Genomic DNA, 15,000 nt, shown 5'->3' with positions numbered 1-15,000 from the left:
ATAACCATCAGCGCTGTAGTGAAGAGGGAACATCTTGGAGCCATAAGACAAAACAACTGTTTCACATTCCGTGCAGGAAAGTTGCTACGGTAACGCTATTATGAGGGAGAATAATCGGCATTGATTGAATTTGAAGCACTGTTAATATTGTAGCACAGGCTTTACATTTATGAGGCGGAACAAGTGGAGGGCAGCGGGTTTCTTTGAGTTGTGTTTGGAAGCGTGTGTTTACAAGATGTCTGACTCCTCCCACTTTTCTTTACATTGATCAGCCTACGGTCTAAACACACGTGGTCGCACCACAATGTCCTCAAGCCGTGTCCCAATATGACGGGAGACTCTTTTTTTTTCCAGAAGTGGAGGTGCAGCAGCTGCAGAAGGATCGGAGAGAACCGAGCTTCTGCGGACCAGAACCCGAGGAAGCAGCCGGTCTGGACTGTATCTCCGTCTCCCAGGAGAACATGGAGGACCTGCGTCACAGCGGTAGGACAAAGCGTCCACAGCTCCGCGTCTCCGTCCCAGAGACGGGAGACGTGTGCTGCTGATGACAGATGTGTAGCATCAGCTACTCTGGTTCCAGGCTCAAGGTCTCCCAGAGAAGCACAGATGCAGCAGCATTGTTGCAACAACTGTAGGGAACAAAGAGCCTCCCAAATCCCTCATTCCTCCGGGCTCCTTTTGTTCAGCTAAGCTAAACGCCGCGGCCGTGTTGTGGTGTGTTCAGGGTTCCAGAAGCTCACGCTGGTCAGCACTTGGTACGGCTCCCTTCGACCCTCCTTCACTCCTGAGGAGAACATCTCCATGGCTCCCACCGTCACCGACGGCAGCCAAAGGTGATGTTTTAGCCAGCGATGTTCCACTAAACATCATTCCAGGCAGCGTTTTCGTTCCTTAGGCTCAGTTCAGTCCAGAGGCCCAACCTCCAGAACATCTGCTCCACATCAGCTGCAGGTACAATAAGCGAGCGCCGGCCTGGCTGACGTGTCTTCCTGTGCATCCACAGGTATCTGGGCTCCATCCTGGGCTCGTCGGTCATCTCCACCACCGTGCTGGGAGACGAGCAGCCCGTCAGCACGGCCGTGCGCTTCCAGCTCCGCCACAGAGTCCCGGTCAGCAAACGTCTCCCTCTGTAGTCGCGCCACCCTCACCCGACCCGTCCCGCCGTCTGTTGCCGTCTCTGTGTTGCGGCTCGGCCACATGCACGTTGAGGTTGCCGCGAGTGCGATGTGGCCGAGGCTCCATTAACTGCTGATCTGAACCTCTAATCCTGGCAGAATCCCGCGGATGCTGCGTACGATCCCGTCTGTGCCTTCTGGGACTTTGACCTCATGTGAGCAGACACGTCCCGGCGTCCCAGCGTCCCACAGTTCCCTGTCTGACCGCTGCTCTTCTTCTAGTCCTGAGGCGGGCGGGTGGTGGAGCACAAAAGGCTGTGAGGTGGTCTCCAAACAGTCGGGACAAACCGTCTGTTACTGCAACCACACCACCAACTTTGCTTTGCTGCTGCAGGTGTACGAAACCCAGGTACCGCTCCCGCCTCCCCACAGGCTCCTCCAGGCTGGAATTACAGCTCACTACGCGTGTGTGTGTGTGTGTGTGTGTGTGTGTGTGTGTGTGTGTGTGTGTGTTGCTCAGAGGAGTCGGGAGAATGAAAGAGCTCTGCAGGTGCTGACGTTCGTCGGTTGTGGAGTGTCTCTCTGTGGCCTCCTCTTCACCTTCATCCTCTTCATCGCCGTGGGGTGAGTCACCGACGTCGGCGAGTGCGGGCGGCGAAGCTCAGGGGGTGAAAACGGTTCAGAAATCCTGGCGGACCGGCGCCGTTGAATGGAAAGAAAAGACAGAACACGCTGAAATGTGTCAATAGCCTTTCTGAGAACTCTGCGCGTGTGTGTGTGTGTGTGTGTGTGTGTGTGTGTGTGTGTGTGTGTGTGTGTGTGTGTGTGTGCAGGGTTCCTAAATCAGACCGAACTACCGTCCATAAGAACCTGATCGTCGCTCTGGCCGTTGCTGAGCTGCTGCTGATGTGCAGCGACTGGGTGTCTGACAGTGAGGTAAACCTACACATTCCATAGGTTTGACTGGAGCAAACGGAGCTTTAAATGATGGGATGCTGCTCCTCAGGGGGGCTGACGTACACGTTCACGGATAAATGCAATGTCATAAATATCGGTTTTAATATGAACCTGCACGAGTTGATTGAACAGCCCGATGATTTAGTGTGTAACAGTGACGAGTGTGTAGAGTGTGTGTGTGTGAGAGAAGCAGCACGGAGGTGCTGACGCAGCACCTTCTACCCTCCACAGCTAGCATGCTTCCTGGTCACCGCTCTGCTCCACCTCTTCTTCATGGCCTCCTTCTCCTGGATGCTGGTGGAGGGTCTGCTCCTCTGGAGCAAAGTGGTGTCGGTCAACATCAGCGAGGACCACAGGATGAAGCTCTACTACGTCATCGGCTGGGGTAACGTCAGCGTCGCACACCGAGCCGTGTGAGAACCTCTCACACAGGCGGGTTTGCTGGAATGTCCCCGTCCAGACTAAATACAGCAAAGACCAAACAGCAGCAGTCGGCGTCCTCTTAATGTGTCTTTGCTGCCGCTGCCGCTGCCGTTTGACTATCGCACTGTTGTGTATTGTTTCTCAGGACTTCCTGTTCTCATTGTTGCTGTAACATTGGCTGTATCAGTGGACAAATACAAAGCAGAAGATCACTGTTGGCTCAATGTGAAGACTGACACCATCTGGGCCTTTGTGGGACCTGTTGTCTTTGTCCTGGGGGTACGTCCTCACCTCTGCCTGTAGGCCAGTGTGTGTGTGTGTGTGTGAAATGTGTGTCCATAGGGCTGCTTGTACGTATGGATTATTAATGTAAAGTAAACATTTGAGTGTGTGAGGACAGAAACAGTCAGAAGACAGACGTCCACTCTGGAAAGGTAAGTCAGGAACCCGCACAGGAACATGGGCAGAACCAGGGCTGCAAGACGCTTGACTCCCTGGGTCCGAACTGGGTGGTTCTGAACGTGGCTCAGGTGTGACGGATCGTCCCAGTCAAGGGTCAAGATGGACGGGGGAGCCTCCGCTCTCAGAACCGGCCCGACGGCCCGAGCCTCTCGCTCCATCGCGGGTCCGCTCACGCTGACGCCGCCGTTCCTCTGCCCGCAGGTGAACGCCGTGGTGCTGTGTCGAGTTGTCATGGTGACCGTGTCCAGCGCCCGCCGCCGTGCTAAGATGCTCAGCCCAAGTTCTGCATCAAAGATGCAGACCTTTGATCTAACATGGTGAGACCCCACCCCCCCCCACCCGAGAACACGTGGCTGCGTTCATGTGTGATCACAGCTGCTCTTGTCCTCGCCCGACGCGCTGGGAGAACCTCAATCTCTGCGCTCAGGTGCACCACGGGGGCAACAATGGTGCCGCGGACAAAAGCCGGGCCCCGTCAAACGGGTCGGCGCTGTGTGAGGACCCTTGAAAGGACGATTCAGTCAGGCAGATGCACGTTAGCAGCAGCTCCTGTAGGCAGATGGAGACGTTAGTGGAGGAATCGGGGAGGAACCAGCAGGACCCTCTCCTGGGAGGGGGGTCGGCCACTGGGCTGGAGTCCTGACGACGCTTCTCTCTGCTGCTTCAGGGCCGTGACGCGTCCGGTTCTGATCCTGCTGCCGGTGCTGGGTCTCACCTGGCTCTGTGGGGTCCTGGTCCATCTGTCAGTGGTGGTCGCTTACATCTTCATCACTCTCAACGCCTTCCAGGTAACCCCCCCCCCCCCCCCACAAACACACACACACACACACAATGTTTGAGGAGTCACCAGCACCAGAACCACCAGAACCACCAGCATCCACATTAATGATCAGTTGGAGACGTGTTTGAGCTGAAGACCACGTAGAAACCAGCAGCAGACACGAATCTTAGAGCTTTGTGATGAACTATGAACTGTTCCCATACTCAGGTGTGTGTGTGTGTGTGTGAGTGTGTGTGTGTGTGAGTGTGTGTGTGTGTGTGTGTGTGTGTGTGTGTGTGTGTGTGTAGTCTTGCTCCAGTGCTCCTCTGCTGATAACGACTCAGTTACTTCCTCTCTCAGATAGTTTCTGGGACACAGCCATCTATTCTGTGCCTCTCTCTCCCTCACCCCTCTCCCCCCCCCTCTCTCCCTCTGTCTCTCTCCCTCTATCTCTCTCTCACCCCCGTCTCTCTCTCCCCCTGTCTCTCTGTCTCTCCCCCCTCTCTCTCCCCCTCTCTCCCTCTCCTCTCTCTCTCTCTCCCCCCCCTCTCTCCCCCCCCCTCTCTCTCTCCCTCTGTCTCTCTCCCTCTATCTCTCTCTCCCCTCTGTCTCTCTCTCTCACCCCCATCTCTCTCTCCCCCTGTCTCTCTGTCTCTCCCCCCTCTCTCTCCCCCCTCTCTCCCTCTCTCTCCCTCTGTCTCTCTCTCTCCCTCTCCCTCTCTCTCTCTCTCCCCCCCTCTCTCTCCCTCCCCCCCCCCCCTCCTCTCTCCCCCCCCCTCTCTCTCCCTCTGTCTCTCTCCCCCTCTCTCCCTCTCTCTCTCCCTCTCTCTCCCTCTCTCTCCCTCTGTCTCTCCCCCCTCTCTCCCTCTCTCTCCCTCTGTCTCTCCCCCCTCTCTCTCCCTCTCTCTCTCTCTCCCCCTGTCTCTCTGTCTCTCCCCCTCTCTCCCTCTCTCTCCCTCTGTCTCTCTCTCTCCCTCTCTCTCCCTCTGTCTCTCCCCCCCGCTCTCCCCCCCTCTCTCTCTCCCCCCCTCTCTCCCTCTCTCTCCCTCTGTCTCTCTCTCTCCCCCCTCTCTCCCTCTGTCTCTCCCCCCCTCTCTCCCTCTCTCTCCCTCTGTCTCCCCCCCCCCCCCCCCCCCGCCCTGTCTCCGTCCCGGTGTGTCTCTGTCTCTCTGTCTTAATTAATCAGTGGTGTTGTCCCCTGGGTGACCTCCTCACAGCTGCTAGTTAATTTTGATTTACTGTCAGGGTCCAGCTGAGGGCAGATAAAGCTCACGTAGGAGTTCTTCCTCACGGAGGAAGGAGGATGATGATGCGGGAACACTAACTTCTCTCTGCAAATGACTCTGTTATTATTAGCTGTAGCAGCAGTAATAGCAGTAATAGCACTAGTAGCAGTAGTAAGAGCAGTACTAGCACTAGTAGCAGCAGTACTAGCACTAGTAGCAGCAGTACTAGCACTAGTAGCAGCAGTACTAGCACTAGTAGCAGTAGCAGATGTAGTAATAGCAATATTAGGAGTAGTAATAACACTACTAGCAGCACTAGTAGTAGTACCATTAGTAGCTGTAGAAATAGCAGTAGTAGTAGTAGTAATAACACTACTACTACTGCTATTACTACAGCAGTAGTAGTAGTAATAACACTTGCAGCAGCAGTAGTAGTAGTAGCATTAGCAGCTGTAGTAATAGCAGTAGCAGTAGTAGTAATAGCAGTAGTAGCAGCAGTAGCAATAGTAATAGCAGTTGAAGCAGTAGCAGCAGTAGTAGTAGTAGTAGTAGTAGTAGTAGTAGTAGTAGTAGCATTAGTAGCAGTAATAACAGCACTAGTAGCAGCAGTAGCAATAGTAATAGCAGTTGAAGCAGTAGCAGATGTAGTAATAGCAATAGTAGTAGTAATAACACTCGTAGCAGCACTAGTAGTGGTAGCATTAGTAGCAGTAATAACAGCAGTAGTAGCAGCAGCAGTAGTAGTAGTAGTAGTAGTAGTAGTAGTAGTAGTAGTAGTAGTAGTAGTAGCATTAGTAGCATTAGTAGCAGTAATAACAGCAGTAGTAGCAGCAGCAGCAATAGTAATAGTAATAGCAGTTGAAGCAGTAGCAGATGTAGTAATAGCAATAGTAGTAGTAATAACACTCGTAGCAGCACTAGTAGTGGTAGCATTAGTAGCAGTAATAACAGCAGTAGTAGCAGCAGTAGTAGTAGTAGTAGTAGTAGTAGTAGTAGTAGTATTAGTAGCAGTAATAACAGCAGTAGTAGCAGCAGCAGCAATAGTAATAGCAGTTGAGCAGTAGTAGTAATAGCAGTCGCAGTAGTAGCACTAGTAGTACCAATAGTATCAGGGGTGTTGTTGTTGCTATCGGTGACGGTATCGCTAATGCTTTTGCTCGTTTAGCATCAGTTGCCTCTGACCGATGGTTGCTGCAGACCAGCGCGGCCCAGTGGTACCATCCACCAGTTCCACCTGGGTGCTTGGGTCTGGGTTGCAGTCATGCGTGAACAGGTAGGAGTGGAGGACGCTCAGCACAGCAGCGCCAGGCGAAGGTCATGGAAGAGCAGGAGTCCCGACAGCGTGGGGGCTTGGGGGGGGTCCTGCAGCAGGCTGGAATAACTGTCAGGTGACACAGCCGTGTCCTCCAGTAACATGATCTCAGGGAGTCGTCATGTACAGAAACAGTTCTCATTGCTGCCTCCATCACTGACCCTTTGTCCCAGTCTCAGATTTAGCATCCCGGTCCCACCAGAACCGGGTTCTCTAATCTACCTCTCACGTCAGGCCCTCCTCCGCTGCAGCCAGACCATTTATCAGCTCTCAGGCGTCTCTTTATTTGGACAAATTGCTTCTCGCTCCAGGATATTAAGCTGTCAGATAAATTAGCATCTGATTCTGTCGGCCTGTACCACTACCACCAGCTCAGCTGGAAACGCTCCATTTGTCCACCGATGGGGCTCAACGTGAACGGAAAGGTGGAGGCGCTCCTCCGACTAACCTTCCTGATGTGCTTCTTCCCTACAGGGGCTGTACATTTTCTTGGTTTATGCCGTTTACAACAGTGAGGTAAGGAGCCTTCGCCCCCCAGAGCAGGTGGCAGAGGTCTGCTGGAGGTGTGACCTTTACTCTTCCTGTAGGTGAGGAACGCCATCAAGAGGATCCAAGAGAAGAGGAAGGCCTTGTCTTTCATGGTGCGCGGTGGTGAACATCTGCAGCACCACTGCGGCATCATCTGCAGCACTACTGAGTGTCTCTGGGTCCATTTCCAGAACTGCTCCCAGCCAACCAGCTTCCTCCCCTCCCAGAGGGCTCCGATGACCTCCTGGGTCAGCACGCCTCCAAATCTCTCCAGCCCCGAGACCAGCGAGACTTCTGGAACCCCCAGCTCCAGGTCACTGGTCATCAGGAACGGTAAGCTCGAGCGTCCGGAATGTCGATCCAGCCCAGAACGAAGATGAAGAACCTTTACTGTGACCCTCCCACCAGACCTGATGTGGCTTAGAACCACTATAAACACTTACTTCTGGTTTTGGGGGTGAACGTTTGTGCTGTAGCCGCGCTGGTAACCAGCAGGGGCGTGGAGAACTGGACCCGGAGCGTCCTCTCGCCCGCGTTGTTGGTGTCTTTTCCCTTCTGTCTGAATGAAGCGCGTCACATCTGTTGTTCCGGACTGACGTGTGCTAAATGTGAGTTGGTGTCTTTCAGAGAGCTTCAGGAACGACCTTGTCAGCTTCTCTTTGAAGCCTGAACCAGAGAACCAAGTAAGCAGCATTTCTGCAGCGTCTCCACTCAGACGTCTGCAGATCTTCTCATGTGTGTCTTGTTCGCTCTCAGGTGGTGCAGCTGACCAGCTTCAAGCCTTCAGGTACGTCTGTCATGGCCTCGCCGTCACTCTGTCCCGCTTGTTCTCGTCCTCAGACGACATCGTCCAACCTCTGGACTCTTTGGGGACCTCTAACAGAATCTCCTGTTATCGGCTCGCTGTTGAAACCAGCCTAGTTCTCCACTGCACTGTGGCCTTGATCTTTGGAAGATCAAAGGTCAACGTCACCAAAGGTTCCTCAGCTGTTCCCGGATCAGCATTCCTGAAACTTCCATGAAAATTCCCAACATCCAGGCAGACAGAGCGACAAATGCATTTAATTTATTTATTCGAAGTGAATTTTTGCGAGAGCCTTTTATGATGTTCTCCAGAGTCAGAACTTTGCTTCATGTTAAGCAGCTTTGCATTGAGGCTGTTGGACCTGGGTCAGAGGTTCTGGCTCTTCTGTCCTGGTCCCAGTAGGGCCGGGGGCCCTTTAGCCAGCTTAGATCTGTGGCGACGGTGTGTTTCTGGCCATCATGCGTTTGGAGAACACGCAGAGGCGTTGCTTCAACGATGGCGTCATCGTGTTAGGGAAGTGACCCGGTCCGGACCGGTTCCAGCTTGGCCCGGTAGTTTGTGGTAGTTTGGCGCTCCGGCAGAAGCCAGGCGAGGGGATGCACGCGTTCCCGTTCATTCGAAACAGTATTTTGTTTTTACAGCTTCCCATTGAATTTCCTCCAACTCTGCTCTTTCTGTCGGTCTGTTTCCCAACAAAGAGCCACGAAGTCTCCTCCGGCGGACGTGTGCAGGGTGAGCGCACGCCGCTTCGTAATTTATAGCGCTGGCCGCAAAAAGGGATGAATAGCGCGATTCTTTGGCCGTGCGTTATGAAATTATAATTCATAGAAGAGAAAAGGCGGCCCGCCTCTTATTCCTGCCAGATCGGCTCCATTTACATGCCCGGCGCGGCCCCCGTGAGGACGCGTCCACCGCGTCTCTATTGATTTGAATGTGCCAGCAGCACAACAGATGGTCCCCATGCTGCCAAGAGGTTAAATCACCGTCAATGGCTCCAAATTGACTGTGGGTAGGGAGAAGGAAATGTGTAATAATCATGAGATGTTTGTGTATTTCTAAAGAGTCCCTGATGGATGGTGTTGGAGTAGCGCTGGGTCCTCATTGTGGCCTTAAGAAACAAAGCAGAAGTTCATTCCCCTAATCAGAGAGGGACAGCGCTGCCTATTCACACGTCGAGCCATTAGCCACTCCAACACCTGCTCTCTCCCACTCTCCTTTCACATTCCCTCCTTTCTTTCTCCTCCTTTGTGTGCAAACACACTCCAGCAATGTAAAACACCGAACATCAGCCTGAGGTGAGGCTCATGGGTAATGTCTGCTGCTGTCTGTCCACAGGCTGCTGAACCACGTCCTGGTGGAGGCGCTCGAAATCTATCTGATCAACCGCACACACACACACACACACACACACACACACACACACACACACAGGGAGGACGGCGTTGTGACGTCAGATCCGGCTCTGGCCGGCTGCCTTCAGCTTTGAGACGACCGTGTCTCTGCAGCCAGGTTGCCATGGCGATGCTGACGCCACGGCTTCCTGCTGACAGCCTCAAACACGCTCACACGCTCGGAGAAGACAAAGTTTCCACGATGGCTTCGCGTCCGGCAGCAAGGACAGCATTAACTTGTATTTTAGGAGGTCTTTTCTCTCCTCGGACGCCGTTAGAGAGCCTGATATGAGTTAGTCAGTTAGTCCCCGTTGGGCTGTAATCACCCGTGATCCCGTCCTTGTTGTCTCTGCTCCAACAGTAGAGTAGATCCTCCTGCTGATTCCAGCTGTAACGCTACCAACCTAATTCACTAACGCAGTCCCCACCAGTCTAATTCTAACACTTTAGTAGCGTGTGACTTTGGCTCCATATATATATACGTATATACAGTATTACTTGTTTTAGCTGAGTCCAACCTTAGACGTGACCTTGAAGACCATCCCATCGATCTGCATCTCAAGCTCCTTAAAGGTTTGGGGCTTGGGTTCCAGACTGTCCAGGAAAGATCCTTCCAGCAGGCCCCTCAAGTCCCACGACTGGTTTCCATCTGGTGGCCTGGAGGTTTGGCCGTAAAACTTCTCATTCCCTGGTTGTTGATTGACAATCAAAGTCCAGTCTGGTCCTGACTGAGGGTGGCGTCCAGGGCGTGGACCGTGGCTGAAAGGTCAGCAGATGTGAGGCCTCAGCAGTGTTTACAGATGAAACCAGACATGAGCAGCAGCAGGACTCTGCTGACCCCCCCCCCCCCCCCCCGCCCCCTTCCCCTTCCCGTCCTCCTCGCCATTCCATTAACCTCCATTTGAGCTCCGGTAAAGTCCAATGTCATCTCCCACTTTGACCTTTCAGTGATGTCATCTGAGACAAGAGGACATGTCCTCTTCTGACCACAGGACAGCGAATGGTGTGTGAAACTGTCTGTTTCCGTGAAAGAATCCAGCTCTTGTTTAAATTTTCTGGTGCCAAACTCGTGAATTCTTTTAATTTGATGTTCTGAAACGTCACCAACGTCAAGCCTGAGCGCGCAGGAGCTTCCAGCCCCGCAAACCTCTGAGAACCTCCTTCATCGTTCATCTTCTTGTCCTCCTTAAAGATCCGATGTCCACCGTTTTTGGAGGCACACAGATTTATCTTCCAGATGAGCCAAAATCATTTCGGAAGTGGAGTTTTATCGTGCGTTCGTGCCCCGAAGAGCTACAAGTTAAACTGGAAGTCTGGTGCCTGGAGGTCACCTGAGGGAACACCTGTAGATCTGGACACCTCAGGACATTGAACCTATCGTCTGCTTCCTGTCATGTGTTCAACAGCTGTTTGTGAGCTCGTCAACATGCTAGTCGACATGTTTTACCGATGAGGAACACAATAACGGACTGTTGCTCCACTAAGAAAACGTGATTGTTCTTGTGTTCGTGTGTGAAAAAGAGATTAAAGGAACGACGGGAGTGGAGTTTTGGTGTGAGAAGGTGATTCCTCCGCAGCTTCCTGTGTAAATTAGCTCGCTGCGCAATAACCGCTGACTCACAGGTGGAGTTTACCTTTATTGGTCGTTTAATGCTATTACAATAAAATAGATTTAAAAGAAAGCAAAACATTTTGGTCACCGTCACTCAAGGGGTGGAAACGCCGCCGGTTCCCGACAGAATGATGAAAAAAAAAAATCAGAGGTGAACAAGCAGAAATAGAATTAATACCACAACTGTAGCAGAAAAGAGAACTTCAACGTCTGTTAGTCTTGCAGTAGATATTCACTTCACAACATAAATATACTGTACAGACTCATAACACACTGTTGCGCAATGGACAAAAATAAACAGACCTGTGTGTGTGTGCGTCCGTGTGTGTGTGTGTGTGTGTGTGTGTTCGGACAGACATTGTTTAAGGCAGGTGGAGGGATTTTCAACACCTTTGTATGCTGGATGTTGCCACAGTGACAGACAACAGACGTTACAACATCACAAGCCAGCACGCGTGTTTTGAAGGACATGTCAGACGGTCGTCAGCGGTTGTGCTGCAGGTGTCCAGGAATGGTGCTCCAGGCGGGCGGCGCCGGGCTCGTTAATGTCCTCCAAAGGGAACTAAAGAGCCGTGAGGACTGGTCCAGTCCCAGGATGGTTCGGACCAGTCGGTGTAATTCAGTCAAACGCCAGCGTGACGGTTAAACAGTGGGGATTTACAGCTGGAGCTGGCTCAGCACCGTGTGTTTGGTCGCCGCGGTGACGCAGCGGCCATCGTGAAGAGTTGGACCTGACCTTCGCCGATGGGAAAGTGTCTCTTTGGTACGGACCCTGCTCAGGTGGCCGGTCTCTGTGTGTCTACACTGGTCCCAACCAAAGTGAACAGTGTGGAGGTCTAAATTAGGAGATGAAGCTCTTCAAATGAACATATTTCCCATCAGGCAGTGGGACGTCTTCAGCAGGTGGACCAACACGTCCACGTGACCTTGAGCCACCTTGAGCTGCACGCTTGGCGCTGTGACATGAGGGCGGAGTGGGAAGCCGTCCACTCTCTAGGAGCAACCCCATGGAGCTGGAACATGAACACACACTCCTCTGGAAAGGGCGGAGATGTGTGAGCCGCTCCAACGTATGGACCGGAGCTTTAGACGTGGACCTGGTCCCAGGTGCTCCTCCAGGCATCGGTAGCGCCTCTCTTTTCACCCCCTTGTGTTCTCTGTCGCTGCATCCGCATGTTCAGGCTTCAACGTACACTAATTATTGGCTGGATGCATCAGAACTACGGGGACGCTTTAATGTTTGGGGCTACAGGTGGCTGCAGGTTGTAGCCAGACAGCGGGGAAACGGCACCAACGCTTCCGGTTGGGAAGCAGGGAAGTTTGTGAGCAGTAAAAGTGCAAAGTTCACGTGAAGAAAAGCAAAAGATCAGACATCCAAAGCTGATACCTGTGATGGAGGGCTAACATGAACCATGATGGGATTCATCGGGCATCAGTGCTCCACCTCCCACCAACTTTGGACTTCTAAATAATCTGGAATTATGTGAGTTATCAGGTTAAAGTAGATTGTAAAACAACACAGAAAGGGCCAGAAATGCTCTATACAGCACAAAATAGGAATATTTGGTAAAGGTAGCACTTATTAGCCACGTAGCTAATCACATCATGAAGTTAAATAGCCAAAGTTAGCACAGGTGAGTACCTGTGAAGCCTCTGAGCTAAGGGAATGTTAATGTTAGCATCGCTCTGGTGTCCTTTTCTACGTCCACGATGTCCTTTCTGTGGAACTGTGGTTTGAAATGTTTGCTGGTGACATGGTGTCTTAACATGTAGATGAAATAATGTTTTATTTGATAAGAGGATGTCATGTGACTACAGGCAGATGCTCTTTAGGAAAATATTCAAGGTCATATAATTGGAGTTCATAAGCAAAGCGTCCCTCTTCACCGCGATCGTAGAGCCTCACGCGTCCCACCGTCTACACTTTCTCAGAGGAAGCAGAAGCCAAAAAAAGTCCCAATTCAAATGTCACATTTCATTCAAGCGTTTCCTCACACGCACACACACACACACTCATCTTTTCAGAACGAGACACGACGGCACGTCCCTCAGACACATGCTCGCTTGGCGTGGAGCATCTCAATGAGCAAGTTGTTGCAGGGCACCTCTCCGCTCAGGTGCATGTAGCACAGGTAGTCCTCAGCCTGGGTGCTGAGGGAGCGCAGCTCTGGCAGCCGAACCCACCAGCTGGCTGAACTTCTCGTGGAACTGAGGGTAGGTGGATAAGGTGTACTCCAGCAGAGCCCCGTTCACCTGCTCCTGGACCCCCTCCACGAAGGCCTGGTCCTCCAGCAGCTTCACATCTGCGCAGAAGGAGTCAAATGTTCACAGCCAGTTACCCATCATGCATTTCTTTGGTCTAGTCAAGAATCATCAACCATAACCAAGTCAAGGTTAATACACAGTGGAGGAGGTTTGTGGGTGTGTTAAGTAACGTTTGGATTTTAGTTAAATACTTGGTACTACTTTTAAATACTTAGGTGACAACTCTAAAGGGGATGGTTGGACCAGCGAAGGCTGCTTGATAACGTTTGTTGCATGTGGACCCTGGCACCCAGGACCAGGGACAACTTTAGAAATATCCACCAGATCTCTGACTGCTTCCACGAAGTGAAATTCAATCAATTTGTTCTAGTTTGTTTGTGATTAAACTCTTTCAGAAAAACCACAAAACCGAAAAAGGAAAGAAAAGAAGCTCATTCATGAGACGTAAATACAGCGGAGACTGAACGCTGCAGGCAGCTACCGCAAAATGTATGCATGAAAAAGTGTGTGTGTGTGTGTGTGTGTGTGTGTGTGTGGGAGCCTGAGAGTGGGGTGGGGGGCCTGGCATTCAGGATCAGCTGAGCCCATCTTGGAGAATCCATTCAAACAGTAATTAAATGCTTTGAATCAATGTTCTGAATCATCTTTTCAAGCTGCTTAAGGGCAATTAAATTACCCCTGACAAGCCTGACTCTGAAGATGCGGGAGAGCGCGAGCAAGGATACTGCAGGCAAAGCCAGCGCATATTTTCTGCCTCCGACAAGTGCTCTCAGCGCTCCGCGGCTCTTTGTCCGCCGCTTCGCCAGCGCTAAACAGCAAACACTTGTGGGAGTCTGAGCGAGCAGCGTCTGTGCTCGCTCCATCTGTGCACGTGGCCACCAAAGATGGACCACTACGCTCCTGCTGAATGCCATTAGTGCAAAATAGAGGAGCATGTCTTTGTTGTAATGGCTTTTGTCAGCACGAGAAATTTAATTAAGTAAATGTATTGAGGGGGAAAAAAGGCCAGTTTGGAAAATGCTTCTAACCTTACAGATAAATAGGAACGGAGCGGCGTCTTCAATTGTGACATTTTTTCATGAAAACATCAGTGTTGCTATTCAGATTCCACCAAAGGACAGCATCAGAATGGCCCCGCAACCCTGATTTTTATATCCAAGACTAATATTCTGCCATCAGGGGGAAGCTCGGCTCTTATAAGGACATCTATTTTCACAGGCCAACTGAGGATGAAGATAGTCCGAGCCGATAGTCCGAGCCAGGCCCCTAAAGCTGCTCTGCTCTGTCCTCTGGGACACTCAAATGTCAGCATGTGTGTTTTATCATATTTGTGCTGCCAAAGAGGTCCTGCGACGAGCTGCTGACTCCTGCAGGGGTGGACCTGCCCTTGCCCACATGGATGGACTCCAGCACCCTCCCCTGGTCCTGAGCTACCGCACTGGGACTGGTCCTGAGCTACCTCACTGGGACTGGTGCTGAGATACCGCACTGGGACTGGTCCTGAAACAACTCACTGGGACTGGTGCTGGGCTACCTCACTGGGACTGGTCCTGAGCTACCGCACTGGGACTGGTCCTGAAACAACTCACTGGGACTGGTGCTGGGCTACCTCACTGGGACTGGTCCTGAGCTACCTCACTGGGACTGGTCCTGAGCTACCGCACAGGGACTGGTCCTGAGCTACCGCACTGGGACTGGTCCTGAGACAACTCACTGGGACTGGTCCTGAGCTACCTCACTGGGACTGGTCTTGAGCTACCGCACTGGGACTGGTCCTGAGACAACTCACTGGGACTGGTCCTGAGCTACCTCACTGGGACTGGTCCTGAGCTACCTCACTGGGACTGGTCCTGAGCTACCATGCTGGGACTGGTATTGAGCTACCTCACTGGGACTGGTCCTGAGCTACCATACTGGGACTGGTCCTGAGCTACCATGCTGGGACTGGTCCTGAGCTACCGCACTGGGACCGGTCCTGAGCTACCTCCCTGGGACAGGTCCTGAGCTACCGCACTGGGACTGGTATTGAGCTACCTCACTGGGACTGGTCCTGAGCTACCGCACTGGGACTGGTCCTGAAACAACTCACTAGGACTGGTGCTGAGATACCACACTGGGACAGGTCCTGTGCTACCATGCTGGGA

General features: G+C 52.2%; 2 protein-coding genes across 3 annotated transcripts in view; one reads left to right on the top strand and one right to left on the bottom strand.

Annotated features, from left to right (window-relative positions):
* adgrd2 (adhesion G protein-coupled receptor D2) overlaps positions 1–9,832 on the top strand; it is a 16,326-nt gene extending 6,494 nt beyond the window's left edge. For both annotated transcript variants that reach the window (XM_029829384.1, XM_029829383.1), the window contains exons 9-25: positions 355–483; positions 725–833; positions 1,004–1,109; positions 1,275–1,330; positions 1,398–1,524; positions 1,636–1,739; positions 1,949–2,051; positions 2,304–2,457; positions 2,641–2,774; positions 3,159–3,274; positions 3,625–3,745; positions 6,730–6,771; positions 6,843–6,896; positions 6,975–7,116; positions 7,411–7,466; positions 7,540–7,570; positions 8,924–9,832. In XM_029829384.1, coding sequence (XP_029685244.1) covers positions 355–483; positions 725–833; positions 1,004–1,109; positions 1,275–1,330; positions 1,398–1,524; positions 1,636–1,739; positions 1,949–2,051; positions 2,304–2,457; positions 2,641–2,774; positions 3,159–3,274; positions 3,625–3,745; positions 6,730–6,771; positions 6,843–6,896; positions 6,975–7,116; positions 7,411–7,466; positions 7,540–7,570; positions 8,924–8,931 — 1,592 coding nt within the window. In that variant the 3' untranslated portion in view covers positions 8,932–9,832. The remainder of the gene's footprint in view (positions 1–354; positions 484–724; positions 834–1,003; positions 1,110–1,274; positions 1,331–1,397; positions 1,525–1,635; positions 1,740–1,948; positions 2,052–2,303; positions 2,458–2,640; positions 2,775–3,158; positions 3,275–3,624; positions 3,746–6,729; positions 6,772–6,842; positions 6,897–6,974; positions 7,117–7,410; positions 7,467–7,539; positions 7,571–8,923) is intronic.
* Positions 9,833–10,607: 775 nt separating this feature from the next.
* LOC101076393 (steroidogenic factor 1) overlaps positions 10,608–15,000 on the bottom strand; it is a 13,720-nt gene continuing 9,327 nt past the window's right edge. Inside the window, 2 exon segments of the mRNA XM_029829386.1 lie at positions 10,608–12,771; positions 12,773–12,894. Of these exon segments, the coding sequence (XP_029685246.1) occupies positions 12,640–12,771; positions 12,773–12,894 (254 nt within the window). The 3' untranslated portion in view covers positions 10,608–12,639.

Source organism: Takifugu rubripes, chromosome 21 (genome assembly GCF_901000725.2).
Source record: "Takifugu rubripes chromosome 21, fTakRub1.2, whole genome shotgun sequence".
In the NCBI taxonomy this organism is placed as follows: domain Eukaryota; kingdom Metazoa; phylum Chordata; class Actinopteri; order Tetraodontiformes; family Tetraodontidae; genus Takifugu; species Takifugu rubripes.
The sequence above is the reverse complement of the archived record's forward strand: the minus strand, read 5'-3'. Positions and strand labels throughout refer to the sequence as shown.